At 45.3% G+C, this 16,422-nt stretch overlaps 2 protein-coding genes and 1 long non-coding RNA gene across 6 annotated transcripts; 2 read left to right on the top strand and 1 right to left on the bottom strand.

Annotated features, from left to right (window-relative positions):
- Positions 1-335: 335 nt before the first annotated feature.
- On the bottom strand, positions 336-6,592 carry LOC142877278 (lamin-A-like). Of its 3 annotated transcripts, XM_076011749.1 has the most exons (13): positions 5,884-6,592; positions 5,054-5,404; positions 3,672-3,828; positions 3,096-3,221; positions 2,820-2,990; positions 2,474-2,599; positions 2,091-2,311; positions 1,676-1,949; positions 1,477-1,584; positions 1,258-1,377; positions 1,041-1,097; positions 752-949; positions 336-609 (listed from the first exon to the last, which is right to left on the bottom strand). In XM_076011749.1, the coding sequence occupies exons 2-13, from the start codon at positions 5,389-5,391 to the stop codon at positions 574-576; spliced, it is 1,932 nt and encodes a 643-aa protein (XP_075867864.1). In that variant the 5' UTR covers positions 5,392-5,404; positions 5,884-6,592; the 3' UTR covers positions 336-573. The 3 variants fall into 3 exon arrangements, with proteins under 3 accessions (XP_075867864.1, XP_075867863.1, XP_075867865.1); XM_076011748.1 differs by having other exon boundaries at positions 5,054-6,592; XM_076011750.1 differs by having other exon boundaries at positions 752-946; positions 5,054-6,592.
- LOC142877284 (uncharacterized) lies at positions 1,836-2,826 on the top strand. Its single transcript, XR_012923813.1, has 3 exons — positions 1,836-1,966; positions 2,111-2,372; positions 2,486-2,826. It is a non-coding gene; the product is annotated as an uncharacterized LOC142877284 (long non-coding RNA).
- Positions 6,593-8,482: 1,890 nt separating the features above from the next.
- usf2 (upstream transcription factor 2, c-fos interacting) lies at positions 8,483-15,747 on the top strand. 2 transcript variants are annotated; one of them, XM_076011751.1, is made up of 11 exons: positions 8,483-8,559; positions 9,294-9,337; positions 10,014-10,129; positions 10,550-10,669; positions 11,725-11,881; positions 11,977-12,064; positions 12,343-12,387; positions 13,130-13,188; positions 13,289-13,380; positions 13,479-13,607; positions 14,314-15,747. In XM_076011751.1, exons 1-11 carry the CDS (start codon positions 8,522-8,524, stop codon positions 14,401-14,403), a joined length of 978 nt encoding a protein of 325 aa, XP_075867866.1. In that variant the 5' UTR covers positions 8,483-8,521; the 3' UTR covers positions 14,404-15,747. The 2 variants fall into 2 exon arrangements, with proteins under 2 accessions (XP_075867866.1, XP_075867867.1); XM_076011752.1 differs by lacking the exon at positions 12,343-12,387.
- The last annotated feature ends 675 nt before the right edge of the window (positions 15,748-16,422 follow it).

Here is a 16,422-nt window from a genome sequence, read left to right as displayed (position 1 = left end):
GGCATGTTTACATTTTTCAATGATTATCAAATTACTATCACGGAAGAAAATGTAAGTGTTCACAAAATATTTTATAATAATAAAAAAAAAAATCAAGTCATGTCTATTTATGGCAGTGAAAGCTCACATTGTATACGTATCAAAAGCATAAAAAAAGCACTTAGATTACAAGAGTTCTTCAAAATAAAATGTGATTAACAAGATAGGGAGAGACAACAAATTACTGCAACCTTGCTCCTTTATTATCTATAGAGCCAATGGTGCTATGTGATTCTATGTACTAACTGCATATCACCTTATCAAATGGATAAAAATATAATCAACCATTTTTAGGATTTTCTTTTCGAAGGTTTCAGGCTCATATTTCACTTCTAGACAAAAAAAAGTGTTGTTTAAACATTTTAAATGTCACCATTGCAAGCAAAAGTGGTTTCTATTATCACCTTTAAATTTCAGTAAATATTCAAAAAACATGCCTGTAATACATCATAGAAAATCAATGCAAAGTTTTAGTTGCATAGTTTAACTTGTTATGAAATAGTTGAAGATTTCATCAGTCCTCCATCCAGGGTCTCACATGATTGGACAGCTCTCCATTCTGATGCCAGTCTGATGGAAAAGATCAGCACTTTGTTATTAAAATGCACAAATCAATTCAATACTATTACCCGACTATGTGTATTTAAAGACAGAGCTACTTCAACTCAGGGAATCATTTGTCAGCTGTGTGTGTGTCTTTAGTGGCCGCCACCTTGCGTGGAGTGCTGGTGCTGAACACGTAGGAGTGGGGCAGCAGACCCTCGGAGACGCCCCCACTGCGGAAGGAGCGGGAGGCCGAGGACACAGAGCAGTTGCTGGACTTGTCCGAAGGAAGTCCGCAGGAGCCGCAGACCACCGTCCGGCTGCGCAGGTTATACTCACTGTCGCCGCAGGTGCTGTGAGCCACCTGCTGAATCAATGACAGACCCGCAATATTTTGCTACGCGTGATATGTTTGTCGTCCGTATTCGTGTTAAACACAGCAAAAGATTTTCCCTTACCATGTCATCGTCTTCTTCTTCAAGCACTGTGCGAGTGACCTTCCTCATCGCCATTTCCTGTTGGACAAAGTATTGCGGTGCTTAGCTGTCTATTTCCCTTCTCTACTTAAATTTTTAAAGTATTAGAGCACCAAAATACTTAATGCGATCACAAGTAGAAAAGATTATAAAAGAATATGATTTCATGATGAGTTTCATGAAGATATGTTTGAAATACCTCTCCACTGGCGTTGATCAGAGTGGTCTGCAACAAGTCCCCAGTGCCCCAGGAGGTCTGAGTCTTCCACACCAGGTCAGTAGGCGGATTGTGGGAGGCGCCAGCGCCTGAGGCCCAAACCTGTCAACCACAGGGCAGGTGCAGGAAGTGAGAGCTGGATTTAATAGTTTATGTCTTCAATGCTCGTACCTACAGTCATTTTGGGTGGTAATAACTCACCGTGACCCTTTGGCCGGCCTTTAGAGTGAACTTCACCGGGAACTTGTAATGGATGGGAGTGCCAGAGCCCACCTGTCGCTTCACCTGCCAGTTCCCCATGTTCTGATCCTGATGGTTTAACCGAAAAAAATATATAAATAAATTGCTGGAAACAGCACAAACAAAAAACAAACAGCCCACCTCTGTCTCATCTTCTCACCTCATCTGCCTTGTTGCTCAGCCTTATGTACCTCCCTTCCAGGTCAACCTCGTCCACGGTGACCCGCCCGCTGGCTGAGGCCTGCTGGGTGATGCGAGTGCGCGCCACGGTGCCCCCTGCAAAGCTGGAGGCCTCGCTGTCGGTGTCGTTAGGGCGCCTCCTCTTGGCGGGAGAGCCACCGGCGCTGAGGTGGATCGAACGGGAGTGAGCTCCGGACGCAGATGAGCGACTTCCTGTCACTTTGGTGGGCGGTGGGCTCGGAGACAGACGCAGTCTGCAGGGACACAAAAGGTAAACGTATAGTCTTTATAGGATGCATATATTTGTATTTGACCAACCACATGTTAATGGTTTTGTTTTTTGTTTTTTAACTTAGGGCACATACTGTAGAACCTTTAATCCATAACCAACAAACCTCTCCTCCTCCCCCTCCAGCAGCTTCCTGTAGGCGCAGATCTCCATGTCCAGGGCCAGCTTGATGTCCAGGAGCTCCTGATACTCATCCAGCCGCTGCTGCATCTGCTGCCTCATCTCGGCCATCTCCTTCTCCTTCTGCCCCAGCAGGCGGCGCGTGGTGTCGCGCTCCCGAGACAGGGCCCCCTCGAGGTCCCTCACTTTGGCCTCACGCGCCGCCAGCTGGATTTCAAGCACAGAGGAGTTACACAGTCATTCAACAGCATCAACAGTTCGCAAATCGGTGCGAAAACCTTGTTTTTTGTTTTTTTTAAAGGACAAAGGATGGTAACATCTGAATGGAACAAGAATGAGTACTTATTCTAATTGTTGTAAATTGCTCACCTCTTTCTGCAGCTGGCTGAGCTGAGCTGACATGGACTCCAGGCGGATCCTCGTCTGCTGAAGCTCCTCGTGCGCTGCTCCCACCAGGTGGCTGCTCCGGTCCGCTGACTGACGGGCATTTTCCAACTAACAGCAAGATTTTAAAAAAAATTGTTTTTTATGAAGATTATCCTATTTGCACTTTGCATTTCATTTTCCTCCATCAACCAAATGCGGTGATGTTGCAAGGCATGATGTGACTTAATGTCTCATAAGTTCAGTTTAGGAAACTGTGTATTCACTACTTTTCATGCCTCGTCTTGTGCTCTGGTTTACTATCTCATAAGGTGACATTGTTGAGTTTTACCTTGGAATTATATGTCTTCTCGATCTCTTCCTTGTACATCTTGATCTGCTGCTCATGCTGGTTGCGCATCTCCATGAGGGCTTCCGCCAGCTTGCTCTCGAATTCCTGCTGGCGGCCATTGTCCAGCTCAACCACGCGAGACTCATGGCGCCGCTTCACCTCCCGCAGTTCCTGTTGGAGAATGAATGAAAATGAATAAATAAAAACATGAGCGATGGCTCTTGATCAAAAAGGAAAAGATGTAGAAAGTATAAGAATCTCCTCCCAGAGACTGACCTCAGAGTGGAGGTTCTTCTGAAACTCCAGCTCCTCTTTGAGGGTCTGGATGCGATTCTCACCATCCACCCTCCTCAGCATCTCATCCTGCAGCTGCTTTCTGACGTCGGCCAAACTGGAGTCCAGCTAAAAGAAACAAACAAGCAAAATCAAGGCCCAATTGAGGATACACGCTGGTATAAAGTCATGCAGAATCAGTCACATTTATGTACATTTAAATTATAGCTGGTTTTTAATTGGAAGCATCTGAGTCAGCATGATCTTTTCTGTTCACAAAAAACATTTCCTTTTTTAAATGGCAGAAATGTGTGTGCCAAGGTTCTTTGGTCCCAACATAAAACTAAAACCAGCGGGAAAAGACCAAAACGTGGTTAAAACAGTGGGGTTTTTTTACATGGAAAGTTCAACACAGACAATTATGAGGACCAGATGAAGATTTGCCAAATTTGTATTGTGCACTGCTGAAACATGGGGCCCAGATGTGGCGCTTTGCAAGGGGAAGATGAAGAAGTTTCTTTATTTCTCACAGACACACAGTAATATAATTGTTTTTCGCAGGTGAGCCATCGTCTTTACCTTGGCAATCTGTGCCTTAAGGTCTCTATTTTCCACCTCCAGGCTACGCTTCTCACTCAGCGCTGTGGTCAAGGAGGCATCCTTTGAGTTGAGCAGAGCCTCCAGATCTTTGAGCCTCTGCTGCGCTCCGGCCAGGTCCGACTCCTTTTTGGTGTTCCTGTAAAGACAAAAGAGAACTGAAGCACAATGAGACTTTCCAGCCAACGGTCCATGGAAAGACGTAAAGATTGCATTGTAATTTGGGAACCAGGTGGAAACCCTGTTCCAAGTTTCCTTGACGCAGTCAAATATGAGCTATTTTTGAACATGGATGAAATAGAGACAGGGAAAAGTCCTCGGCGTATATGACTCATCAGCACAAAAGATCGACTTCCAATCACGTGTGTCTGGAAGCCACAAACCGCAGCGCTCTCGCTCAATGTTTGGCTAAAAAAAAAATGCCATGGCAACGTCCCGGCTTTAACCAAACACATTCCCCTTCGCAACATTTGTGGAAAAAAATAATGGAGTCTTCTACACACTGCCACTTATAGTGTGTGTGTGTGTGTGTGTGTGTGTGTGTGTGTGTGTGTGTGTGTGTGCGTGCATGCGTGCGTGTGTGTGTGTGTGTGTGTGTGTGTGTGCATGTGTGCGTGCGTGCATAAAACTTTCTTTGGTGAAGACGGGTGGAAACAGGGGAAAAAGTTAGTCATCAGGTTCGGGATGTGGCAGCATGGGGAAAAGTGGCAGTAGACGCTGCTAGGGAGTGGTCCCAGAGCATCAGCTAGTACATCTGAGAGAGCGCTACGTGTGTCCTGCTACTGTGGAGACACGTGCAGAAACATTTTAAGTACAAACGCCGCTCCAAATCTTCAGCTTAACTAAAACAAGCTGTGCGGGGAGGCGGCTCTCCGATGCCGCAGGCAGCTGCATCTTCTTATGACCAACAGATTACAAAGATATCAGTAGCTTCTTTTTATTTGAAATAAAGGGCATTTCTGTACTTTTTTTCGCTGTTTGATTTTTGGGGCGGAGAGGCAGGAGAGGTCTTTTGAAACTTTGGTAAGACACAACACAATTTGCTTTGTTGTGACTTTCATTGTGAATGCACCCTTAGCATATTTGGTCATGTTGACTAGACCATGTGATTGCATAAGATGAAAACCACAAGTGCAATTAAGGGATGACAGTTAAGCCTTGGATGTTGTGCAGCAGGAGAGGAAAATCGTGCTCTGCAATTTAACGTTACACGTGGCTCTCAAGTTTTTCTATTGCACTGATTAAAGCTGCTTTAAATGTCTTACAGCTCTTTTTCATATTGCAAAGGATCATACAGACACACACACGTGTGGTGGTTTTATGAGTTCAGGACCCAACCTCCTGGTACTCGTGCCAGTGCCTACCTTGCTTTCAGCTCCTTGTACTCCTCCCTCAGCTTGCCCAGCTCCAGCTGCAGGCGAGCCCGCTCCTTGGCCACCGAGTCCAGGGTCTGACGGGCGTCAGCCAGCTCGGCCTCATAGGCGGCCTTCAGGCCCGTCAGCTCACGGCTGACCTCTGTCTCCGACTCGGTGATGCGCAGGCGTAGGCCAGCGTTCTCTGCCTCCAGGAAGCGCACCTTGTCAATGTACACGGCCAGACGGTCGTTGAGGTTGGACAAGTCCTCCTTCTCCTGGAGCCGCGTGATGCGGTTGGGGGACAGCGGGCTGCTTGCACCTCTGGGAGTGTTTTTGGGCGTCGCCATTGTTCTTACCTTGCTTTTTTTTTTAAAAAAAACAGATGTTAGACTAAACTTTTTTTTCCAAAATTGTATTTTAATGCACAGAAATATAGTTTTTCATATCATATCCAGATTTCAGTTTTGGCATTCTACTACATTTGTGGACTTTACATGGAACAAGGACCCAATGATGTATCCATATCTTCAATACTTAAGCATCAGAATAATTTAGTGATGTGGTAAACACATGGCAATTGCCTTTTCACGAGTGCACTTGAAATTGTATGTAAATATCAATACATGTTACACCAATTTAAGTGCAAAATGTAATTCAAAATCCATCGTTGCACACTTCAAAATATCCTCCATAACAATAAACTTTAACTTTCTTTAGTGCAACGCAACAAAACTCATGAAACACGGAGGACAATTAATCAAAAGATCTGGGAGGGGTTATGGACTCCACCCAAAAGTCAAAGAATTGAATGTGAACAAATGAAAAGAGATTAAACTCACCTTTCAAAGCTGGCACTGAAAATGTAACCGTTCAATGGATATCTGTAAAATTATTTTCTAGGTTGTTTTTTTTTTCTTTTTGTTGTTCGGCGACTTGTGTCCTTGGTTCCTCAGCAGAGCTCAGTTATGTCTGTCTGTGCAGTCGGGAAGTCCATCTGAGAGTGCCCATGTAGGAAAGAATGAGATGGGAGGAGAGAGGCTGGCCTCAAGTTTGGCACTTGGTAGGTGGTTGACTCTCCCCCTGTGACTGTAATGACTGTCTGAATGAATGAGTCACCCTCTGCTCAGTGAAACTCACAAAGTCTTGTGAGACATACAGGGGGAAATTTTAAACAGATCTGTTGGCAGGGAGATGATCGTACTTTGTTTGCCTTGAAAACACAACAGGGCTCATTCTTCTTTGTTTCGAGCGGCTTGAACCATTTAAGCTCTTGTGTGACGAGCTCACGATTCCCTCCTGCTCTTAAATGAAAATGCTGATACATTTAAACACAAGATTTTGGTCTAGATGAGGTTTAGCTGAAAGATCACAGAGCAGAAAAAGTGTAATTAAAAAAAATGAGGTCCGTGCACTTCTAAGTGATACTTTGGTTTACCACAATTCCAAGTAAATAATTGCATTGAAAAAAAAAAAGAACTGATACAGTTTAATGTCAATCTATTTGCTTTACATAATGACTACACTTGCTTGGATTAAAGCTTTAAATTTGATCAGAGATAGTCTTTTTAACTTTACATTTAAAAAATAAAAATGTATTAAATGAAGGATTTTTGGTTAAATATACAGGCTTAACGAGGTAAATGGCCAAACTGCTATTGTACTGCACAGTCTAGGTCTTAAGACATATTTCTTTCAGCGCTCAAATTTCCCAATTAGCAGTTTCATTTGAATTACTCTTGCGTAAAGGCAAACTCAAGTTAGGCTAACTTTAAGTTGTTTTTTTTAATTCCTCTTTGTATTTCTCATCCCACGGCTGCTTAAGACAGTCAACATCAGTTCTAAAACAACCACAGACCATTTATTCATCATAACGAACTGAATAATAATCTGAATCGAGGTGGGAAATGTACCGAAAATGAAGACGACGGAATTAAAACTGAAGTCTCCAGCCACAGCACCACCCACTGGACAATCTGGGAAGTAAAAAAAAATCATCAGGCACTACCAGAGCTCTCCTGCTACAAGCAGTGAACTCGTGAGACTGGCCCCCAATGTAATCCCCGATGACACTCAAACTGTGACATCAACTCTAATTCTTGACGGAGCTCACTGATGGAGAGGAAATCAAGGGGCAAAACAGGTTTAGACGATAAAAGTTTTATTTTAAATTTCAAATCATCCAAGCGGACCACAAACAATGTGTTGCCATTTCAGCCAGTCGTTGCTCTACAAACTCTGACTAAAACGATAATGTCGCGATCTGATTCCCCCCCCGTGTTTTGGACTGATGAAGACATCACTCCTGCTGCCGCAGACACGCCACCGGCTCGGACTCGGTGGATTTCATTTCATCTCATGTCGACCGAGTAGCGGCGGAAACGCACTGCGGCACCATTTTACGCGTCTGTCTTCTGAACCTGGCTTCTGCTTTCGCTATAAAACCTGAACTCGCTTCATAGAAAGGCCATAAATCGCTGTTTTTATGCGAGGTGCAGACGAGCTGGTAGCTGGTGTCAAATTTTCGAGGCAAGACATGGTCGGACCTCGCCGTCATGTGGTTTGTGGGAAAACCCGGATTGGATCACAGCGGTCACCTGGGCAAAGGACTTGAAAGAAGTGTGTCACTTCAGGAAACCGTACCGCTGCGGAAGGTTAACACCACAGAGTACAAATACAGAGACAAGTAGCGGGAAACCCGAAAGGTATTCAATTATCAGGGGGGGAATAAATAAACACAAACGCCAAGCGAGCTGTTGGACGTAGAGCAGAAATGAAATATCATCACGTGATAATCCACTCCTAACTAGCAAAGTGTTTGCATCCAATGAGTCACGTGAATAAGCGGCGGTACATACAATGACATACATCCTAATGAAAAAAATAACATTTTAAAATAACAAATTAAAAATAACACGCTAATTCGCTCGAAGAGATAGGCGCTAACGAGTCCACTCCATATCTTCTTGGGCGCATGTCGCAACCCGCAGCTTTGTGCGGATAAACAGCGGCAGCTGTGTGTGTGTGCGGCAGCGGAGCAACAACAAGGAAGCCGGAGCTGCTGAGAGCCGTTTCCGTCGACATTTAGAAGAAGAAAAAAACCTTCCGCCCAGTACTCGCAGCCGCCGTGTCTTCGCCACTTCTGCCGTTTCCTGAGAACCGCGACGGGAGCCAAGGGTGTGCGTGTGTGGAGGGGGAATCAGGTCTAATTTCCTGACGTCGGTTTCGCAGCAGACGCCTCCATCCCGCTCGGCGGCGGCCTCCATTTTGACTCCTTTCGCCCGTTCAGCGTCGCCTCACGTGTCCAGGACCGTCTTCCTCACATGACCCGTGTGTTTGTCCCCGTGATCAGCGCTTCCATCTCCGTAAATCAGTGCCGTTGAATATCAGCGTTTCACACCCGCAGCAGGAAAGGAGAGAGAGAGAGAAAAAAAAAAAAAAAAAAAAAAACACCCTCCCCTCCCCGCCATAACTCCCTTCATGGATATGCTGGAGCAGAGTCTGGACAGCTCGGCGAGGTGAGAGGCTTTGCTGTCCCGCTTCCTGCTCAGCCACGGCTCCCTTCACGGCCTAAAGAAAGAAAGAAAGAAAACCCATCTCTCCTTCAAGCGTTATTGATGTTGCCTTTTAGAATTTGCAAGCACTGTGATAGTTTTTAAATGTACGTACGTGCAGTTTTTCTTTGTAACTCTTGGGTTCACAAGAAGCGTTTCGATATGCTGCTGTTACTGCAGCTGCTTTACGGTAATTTTCTGCACAACAATTTTTGCGCCCTTTTTGGATATGTGTTATTACAACATCGTCGCTGCAGTATTTTCACGGGACACAATAAGGCAAAAGCGCAGCAGCAGAGTGCGACACTCGGTACACTTAACCAACCCTTTTTTGTTGATTTTAAAAAGCTGGATGTCAGAGGTCGGTGTTGACGAGTGTTGTTGCTGATGAAGTTAGGATTTAATGCCACACAATTTAAAAGAAACTGGATCAATTTGTGTCTAAAGTAATCCTAATTTTCACTCCAGGTCGATACTAAAAACGGGATTAGTGTCAAAGCTGCAGACATGTCTTTATTTATTTCTTGTTTACCATCCTCTCTTCCGGCCACCTGGGGGCGCCGTTAACCCACAGCCTTGATGGTTTTCCTAATATGTGTCATGCCTTTTGCTTAAAATAGCATGTATGTATTTCTGAGAAAAAGTGCACGCGAGGTTAGGCCTGACTCATGGGTGCTTTCTTGTCTTTCTTTTTTCAGTCACGACAAACAGGAAACAGACGAGGTGGTGCAGTTACAAGAAGGTGAGACTCGCTTTTGGTTGTAAAAGCGAAGCAAATGGGGGGGGGGGTCTACTTTTCAACAAAGAATCAAGCATACCATGATATTAAAAGCACAAGTGCACTCTTATGCGAACGGAAAATAAGTTATTTTCAGAGAAAAAGTCTTAGTGACGTGTATTACTACTTATTGTCACAATTAAAATTAGTTTTGACAATGTGGATATTATTTTTATTCTGATACAGTTTGTCAAAGCTGAAATCTAGTGAGGAAGTGACACACTGCATGCGTCACAAAAGTAACACTTGTGCCAACCAGCAACACTTTGTACTGTGATGAAAAACGTAGGTGTTTACCCCCGTTAGTCCACACTTGAGTAAATATTGATCTTTTAATATGAGAGTCGATCCAGAAACTGGCACGTGAGCAGCCAATATTTGTCTATAGATTTGCACCTAGCTAGTCTCGATGCTGGTTTTCCGCCTGCAGCAGCCAAGTGCTCCTTCATAATGGGAAAAAAATCACAATGGGAAAATCGAGGCGGAAATATTTGTTGCGGTTGAATATGTGACTTGTATTTCTATAAGCGGCGCTGTTTCACTGCCGATTCATCGACGGTGAAACGCTGACCGTCAAAGACCTGCGGTGGCCTTGCGTTGATGCGGCAATACAATTTCAGAATGTGTCCGTGCGTTGCAGGAGAGGCGGTGGGGACGGAGGAGCAGGCTGCAGTGACCATCACCGGCGTCTCGCAGGCTGCGTTCCCCGACCACAATGTGCAGTACCAGTTCCGCACAGAGAACAACGGAGGACAGGTGAGCCTAGGGAATCTCCTCTTTGGCCCGTTAATAATTCTTTGTTTTCTAGAATCTAGAATAGAATAGCTCTTTATTGTCACATGTACCGAAATACAAGCAAAATTGTGCAATCCCTGTCCATGCGTATACACAACGGCAGGGGGAGGACAGGACTGGAGGGTGGAAGGGGTAGGGGAGGAGGGAGGAGGAGAGAGGAGGGAAAAACTCTAAAACTATGCTCCTGAGAGGGAGTACAGTGTGGGACTGGGGGAAAGAACCTCAGCAGCATGGGCACATATAACAACACGTTTCTATAACGTAGAAACTCTATAGACTTGGGAAAGGGGAGGTGAGTTGTTCCGGTGTTGGCGAAGAGCCAAATCCAAGCACAAAACCACTTTCCGTAAAGCCGTCGCCCTCTTTGTGCTCCGTCACCAGGTGACCTACCGCGTTGTCCAGGTAACAGACGACCAACTGGAAGCCTCGGCTGACGGGACGGGAGCGGTCAGCGTCGTCTCGACGGCGGCGTTTGCCGGAACCCCTCAGGCGGTGGCGCAGGTGAGCAAACAGACCGTGGGACGGCGGCAGATGTGTGAGGGCGTTGGTGGCGTAGAAGTGCTCTGGGAAATGAGGCTGATTTCAAAACCAATTCCTGCACCACAACGTGGCGAAAACGCTCTTTCCTATTTATCGTCGGCGAGACCCCCAGTGGTTTCTGTGTATAAAAGGCACACGACTCTGCCAGCTTTTACTGCGGTCTGCGCCTCTGCAGTGGCTCCCTTTAGCGTTGGAAAAGAAATACAACAACAACCTAATACCTTGGAAATTAATTTTAGCCATTTTTATTGCCCCGTTTACATGGAGAAGACTTTTTTTTTTAAACTGAGCGTATTAAGAAAAGCATTAGGGGAAAAGATAGATTACATGAAGCCGTCCCCAAAAATATCTGCATGTCCATAGAAACTCTGGAAAGTACTTATGCCAGGCCTTATGGTGGCGCTGTGGTTTTACTCCCTGAAGGCGGAAGAAGAAGGAGACCTGGAGCCCGGTGTATTTACAGAAGTAGCAGCTCGCTAACATAGCATGGCGGAGACGGCAAAGAACGCACAGTGAAAAAAGACGGTGTGGATAGACGACGAAGTTGAACTTCTGCTTCGAGTTAATTACTCACCGTCTCCGCTATCTTTGTGTCGCATCCACAGAGTTTTTTGCGCTAATGAGATGCAGGCGCAAAACCACCCAGAAATGCAGCACCCGATGAGTCAGAAGCGCAAATTGCGTTCTGGTAACCCTGCCGCATTTTGCAACATAGATCATCAGCTATTATAATGTTGGTGCAAACGTCACTGGATGTTTAATTTCCAACGGAATACTTTATTTTTACTGTTGTCAAATAACATGAGCATTGGCTTTCTCCCCGAACTCACGCCGAAAAAGAGACAGTTGCAAAATAAATAAGAGAGAGAGGGGCGGGGGGGGGGGGGGGGGGGGTTACAGTATAATGCCACCCCGCTCCTGGTGAAGATGGGGCAAGATGGCTCTTTAGATAGTGAAGATTGCCAACCACTGGTGTAGGTAGACATACCTGTGCTTCACCCGTCTTGTCCTCCCAGGCGGTGATCCAGAACCCGTTCAGCAACGGCAGCAGTCCCGGGGGCGAGACGGTGGGAGGGGAGACGCGCTTCGCCTACTTCCCGGCTGCCGCCGTCAGCGACGGGACGGCCGTGTCCGTGCAGGCCACCGCCGACCCCACCATCACGCAGGCCGGAGGTGAGGACAGACGCTGGAGACGTAGAACAAAGGTCTTTTGTTTTGTTTTTTGCGAGTGCAACATAGAGCAAAACTCATTTTGTTCCTCACCCCAGGTCAGTTCTACGTGATGATGACCCAGCCCGAGGTGCTGCAGACGGCGGCCCCTCGTACCATCGCACCGCGCACGCACACCTTCACCACGTGAGTATCACACCTCACCTCCCTCTAACATCCCACCTCTCATCCCTCAAACACGCAGCTCCGCCCCCTCCATCACACGTTGGGTGAACGTCCCACCTCCACCAGTTTTCTCATCCGGTCCCCACCTCACCCACATCAAAATGCTCCGCTTCTCCTCATATCTATCTTTTTTTTTTTTTCTTTGTGGGCCTCATTCTTGGCTGTTGTGTGTACAAATGACATATACATCATCCAACATCTGAAAACCGCACTGTGTCCTACTTGCCTGCCATCCCCAGAGACCTCGGTGAAAGCGAGATGTTGCAGCATGGCAGCACAACCTGGTGAGGAGATCTTCCGCATACGCCATCAAAAACCCCAAACCCCACCCCCTGCCCCTCCCTCCGTCACACGCTGTAGAAAGACGAGACGTCTGGTGGATAGTCGACAGGACATTAGCATGTTGTTACCACAAGTTTGCAGACACAGGATAGTTACTGCTGTATCTCAATGCTGGTATTTTGTTCTTGAATTGGCATGCAGACTGGCAACCTGAGTGACTGGATCCCACAAGCTTCCCCCGTCTAAAGGCCCAGTGTAATATTTTTCAGCATGTAGTTGTGAAAAGGCAAAGTGGAGACACTGTTGATGCTAATCCCTGTTTTCCCATGTCAGACCGGATCTCACGTCTGTCTTTGACCAGCTGTGATGTCTGGTTAAAATCACAAAGCAAAGCCACGAGCAGATTCATATTGTGAACTAATATAGATACAGGATGACTTTATAAAAGCAAATAAGAAATAGCCTCTACTGATTGTTTTTTGTGACTTTATCCAGCCACAAACATAAACATGGTTCAATAGCTCCATTTCGTGCCATCACATCCCTTTAAAATGTTACACACTGGGCCTTTATACTAACCCACCCCTCCTAACGAGTGAACCCTAATGACGCCAGAAGGATGACAACAGTGGTCCATGTTCTGAATTATTGTATTATTGTCTTTAGTTCTGTCGTGTGAAGGAGACAATTCTCTTCCGTCACACCGACTTTATCGTTTAACTTTGCTTCGCTGTGTCTTTGCAGGAAGGTGGATGGTCCTCGGGCGCCCAGAGACGAGAGGCGGAGAGCGCAGCACAACGAAGGTGAGTGACGGTTTTTGAAATAATCACGTCTGTGTTGGAGATGTTTTCTGTGCGATTTTAAATTATACATTTTTCTTAAAAAAAAATAAAAATTCTGCAGTGGAGAGAAGAAGAAGAGACAAGATCAACAACTGGATCGTCACGCTTTCAAAGATCATCCCAGACTGCAGCGTGGACAGCAGGACCGGAGCCGTGAGTGCAACCAAAGTGAGGGGTTTGGGGGCCTTCAAGGTGAACATTCCTGGACAGGTGGTGACGTCTCCTTTTTTTGCGTTCTGTGTCGCTGGTAGAGTAAAGGAGGCATCCTGTCCAAGGCCTGCGACTACATCCGGGAGCTGCGGCAGAACAACCAACGGCTGCAGGAGAGCTACAAGGAGGTGGAGCGGGTGGAGATGGACAACGAGCTGCTGAGGCAACAGGTGCACAACCTTTCATGACCTGCCTGTAACCTTCCTGTCCCGCCTGACCGACTTGCTGCGTTTCAATTCCCTCTAGAATTGCGCAAAACCTAAATATCGCCATCAAAAACTAGTGACGAAAACGCCTAAACTTGGAAAAACCTCTCAAATATGGCTAAAAGTTTTTGACGCTCTCATGAGGTGGTTTTTCCGACGTATGGATATATAAAGGTATATCGCAAAAGTGTCATGGAAACTCTTTTTTCGCATTGACATGCCATCTGACATTATGTACGGGGTCACATGACCAGTTCACTTCAAGCGAAAATGGCGCGTTATGTTTTGACGGAGGATGAGAATACTTTTTACAAGTAGTCAAAGAGAAGAAATAGAACAACATTCTTGACAGGAAACAAAGCGTGAACAAAAGAAAAGCAAGCATTCTCATAAATCTCACGGGACGAAGCGCATAAACTGTAATTCTCGTAAAATCTCGTCCCGCGAGAATTCTCGGAAATCTCACGGGACGAGATTTTACGAGAATTACGGCTTATGCGGTACACACAATTCAATGGAAACACCTGCAAATCGCAATTGTGCTCTGTTGAAATTTTAGAAATATCGCTTTTATTTTGCGAAATATGTCATGGAAACGCAGCTAATGACTGACTGTCTCCTCAGAACCTCAGGTACTATAACGTCCCCCCCTTTTCTTATTGTCCTGCAGATCGAGGAACTGAAGAACGACAACGCGCTGCTCAGAGCTCAGCTGCAGCAGCATGGCATCGAGGTCAACGGGGACGCAACGCCGCAGTGACCCCCCACCCCCACCCCCCCATCCCTCACCACCACCACCGCACTCGAGATGGCGCGGGACGTCAGCAAAACACAAACGTCGCGTCCACCCGACCCCCCTCCTCCCCCCAAGACAATTCTCCACTGAAACTGGACCACACGGAGCAGGAAAAGGAACGGCGCCGGACCGGGAAACTGAGAGGGGGGGAAACACAATTCCGAGATCCGTTAAACTGCGTAGCCAAACGAACCTCTTCACGCCTCTGCTCTCAGCTTCGGAGGGGACATGACCTCCGTTCGAAAACGACCAAACCTTTTTTTTGTTGTTGTTTTTTTATCACGTTAATTTATGAACCAGCATCAACAATTTACTTTTAACAGTTCACATCTTTAGTTCATGCTGCAAACACTGACTTGTTCCTCCTTTTTCTTTTCTTTTCTTTTGACATTTGCTGTGTTCGAAACTACTAAATGTGACATCAATGAGCTGCATCCCATTTTCCTTTTAATTTATAAGACTGTATGACTATTTGAATATCCTCGTGCTGCAAATAACACAAGTAATAACAGGCGAATCATGTTTCATGATTTTCTGTATGAGGATCATGTGTGCATATGTGTGTGGTTTCATGTGTTTTTTTTCTGTTTTTTTTTTTGTTTTTTTTACTTTTATTCTGTCCTTTTGACTCTGAGACACTCCCGAGCGGAAGGCTGCATCTACAAACTTTATTAGCACAGTTCCATGTCTGCAATTTAAAAAAAAAAATAGAAGAAGGAAAAAAAACAAGGTGACACAAAAGCAGCCGCCTCGATGGCCTCGGTGGGTGTGAATGGATTTCTTTCTTTTGTGTTTGGTGCAAGGCCTTAGATGCCTGTTGGAGAATCAACACAGCTCAGGTATTTTGGGAAGGTGCACTGCCATGTGGTTGCCAGACCCTAATGAAAGGTGCAAACCCCCTCCCCCCCTATGTGTGTGTGGGTGTGCGTGCATGAGTGTGTGTCCTCAATAGATGCAAAGTATGCAAGTACTGACATGGGCGTGCGGGGGACGGTTTTACTCCCGTGGTATGTGTCTTCTGTCTGTTTTGTTTATTATGGGCATTAAAGGTTTTTGCTTTGGTTCCAGGTCACTGGTGCAGTGCACTTGCAGGAGCGCCCATCTTTTTCTTTTCTTTTTTAAAAAATCTCTTGGAACTGCTGACGGGGGACCACCGAGCGGCCGTGGTCAGGAATGTTTTTAGGAGGGTCTATCGGATGCGAGTGATGATACATGTAACTAACCAGTTCTTGTCACCACAGCATGGAGAATATAACCACTGGCATGACTTATTCTAATACCACAATAAAAACAGAAGTGTTTATACGTGTTTTGTTGGCCCGCAGTGCTCATTTGCATGAGAACTAGATAATTAATGCTGTCACAGTTATCCAATCAGATTAGACATAAGAAAATATCAGACTTCACATAATCAAATTATTTTCTTTTTCATCTCATCTCATGCAAATAGATCCCATTAAATAAAACACAGTGGGGTCTTTAAACCTAGCTTAATAAATATACGCACACACTGATATAAACATACAGTTGTGTTCATGATAATAGCAGTATGTTTAAAAAGGTTTAAAAAGGTGAGTAAACTTCAAAATTCCTCAAATAAATTGTATTTAATGAACACAAATGCATTGAGGACACTGCACATTCTATTTCAAAGCAAGAAAATTGGAAAAAGTCATTGAATTTGATAATATTTTACAGAAAGTCAAGAAATATAATGTTCAAAAAAATAACAGTGCCGAGTTAAATTAGTGAGGTCATTGATTTTGTGAAAAAAAACAGGTGTTAAACATGTGGCCCTTATTTAAGGATCAAGGTAACTGACTTTGCATATGCTGGCTGTGCATTTGTCCTTGAAAAACAAAGAAAATGGGTCGTTCAAGACACTGTTCTGAAGAAGAGCGTTCTTTGATTAAGAAATTAATAAAAGAGGGGAAACCCTATAAAGAAGGGCAGAAAATCATAGGCTGTTCAGCTAAAATGATA

Source organism: Nelusetta ayraudi, unplaced genomic scaffold (genome assembly GCF_046127955.1).
Source record: "Nelusetta ayraudi isolate G7.1 ecotype Tasmania unplaced genomic scaffold, CSIRO-AGI_Nayr_v1 ptg000135l, whole genome shotgun sequence".
Classification (NCBI taxonomy): domain Eukaryota; kingdom Metazoa; phylum Chordata; class Actinopteri; order Tetraodontiformes; family Monacanthidae; genus Nelusetta; species Nelusetta ayraudi.
Note: the sequence above shows the minus strand (reverse complement) of the source record. Positions and strands in the feature narration are given on the sequence as shown.

What these genes read in the sequence shown, in the direction of transcription:
- usf2 (XM_076011751.1), top strand. Translation starts at nt 8,522, where the DNA reads ATGGATATGCTGGAGCAGAGTCTGGACAGCTCGGCGAG. An exon ending in GAGAGCGCAGCACAACGAAG is followed by an intron (nt 13,189 to 13,288) that starts GTGAGTGACGGT and finishes AAAATTCTGCAG; the next exon opens with TGGAGAGAAGAAGAAGAGAC. An exon ending in TGGACAGCAGGACCGGAGCC is followed by an intron (nt 13,381 to 13,478) that starts GTGAGTGCAACC and finishes TGTCGCTGGTAG; the next exon opens with AGTAAAGGAGGCATCCTGTC.
- LOC142877278 (XM_076011748.1), bottom strand. Translation starts at nt 5,391, where the DNA reads ATGGCGACGCCCAAAAACACTCCCAGAGGTGCAAGCAGCCCGCTGTCC. An exon ending in TACAAGGAGCTGAAAGCAAG is followed by an intron (nt 3,829 to 5,053) that starts GTAGGCACTGGC and finishes TTGTCTTTACAG; the next exon opens with GAACACCAAAAAGGAGTCGG. An exon ending in TTAAGGCACAGATTGCCAAG is followed by an intron (nt 3,222 to 3,671) that starts GTAAAGACGATG and finishes TGTTTCTTTTAG; the next exon opens with CTGGACTCCAGTTTGGCCGA.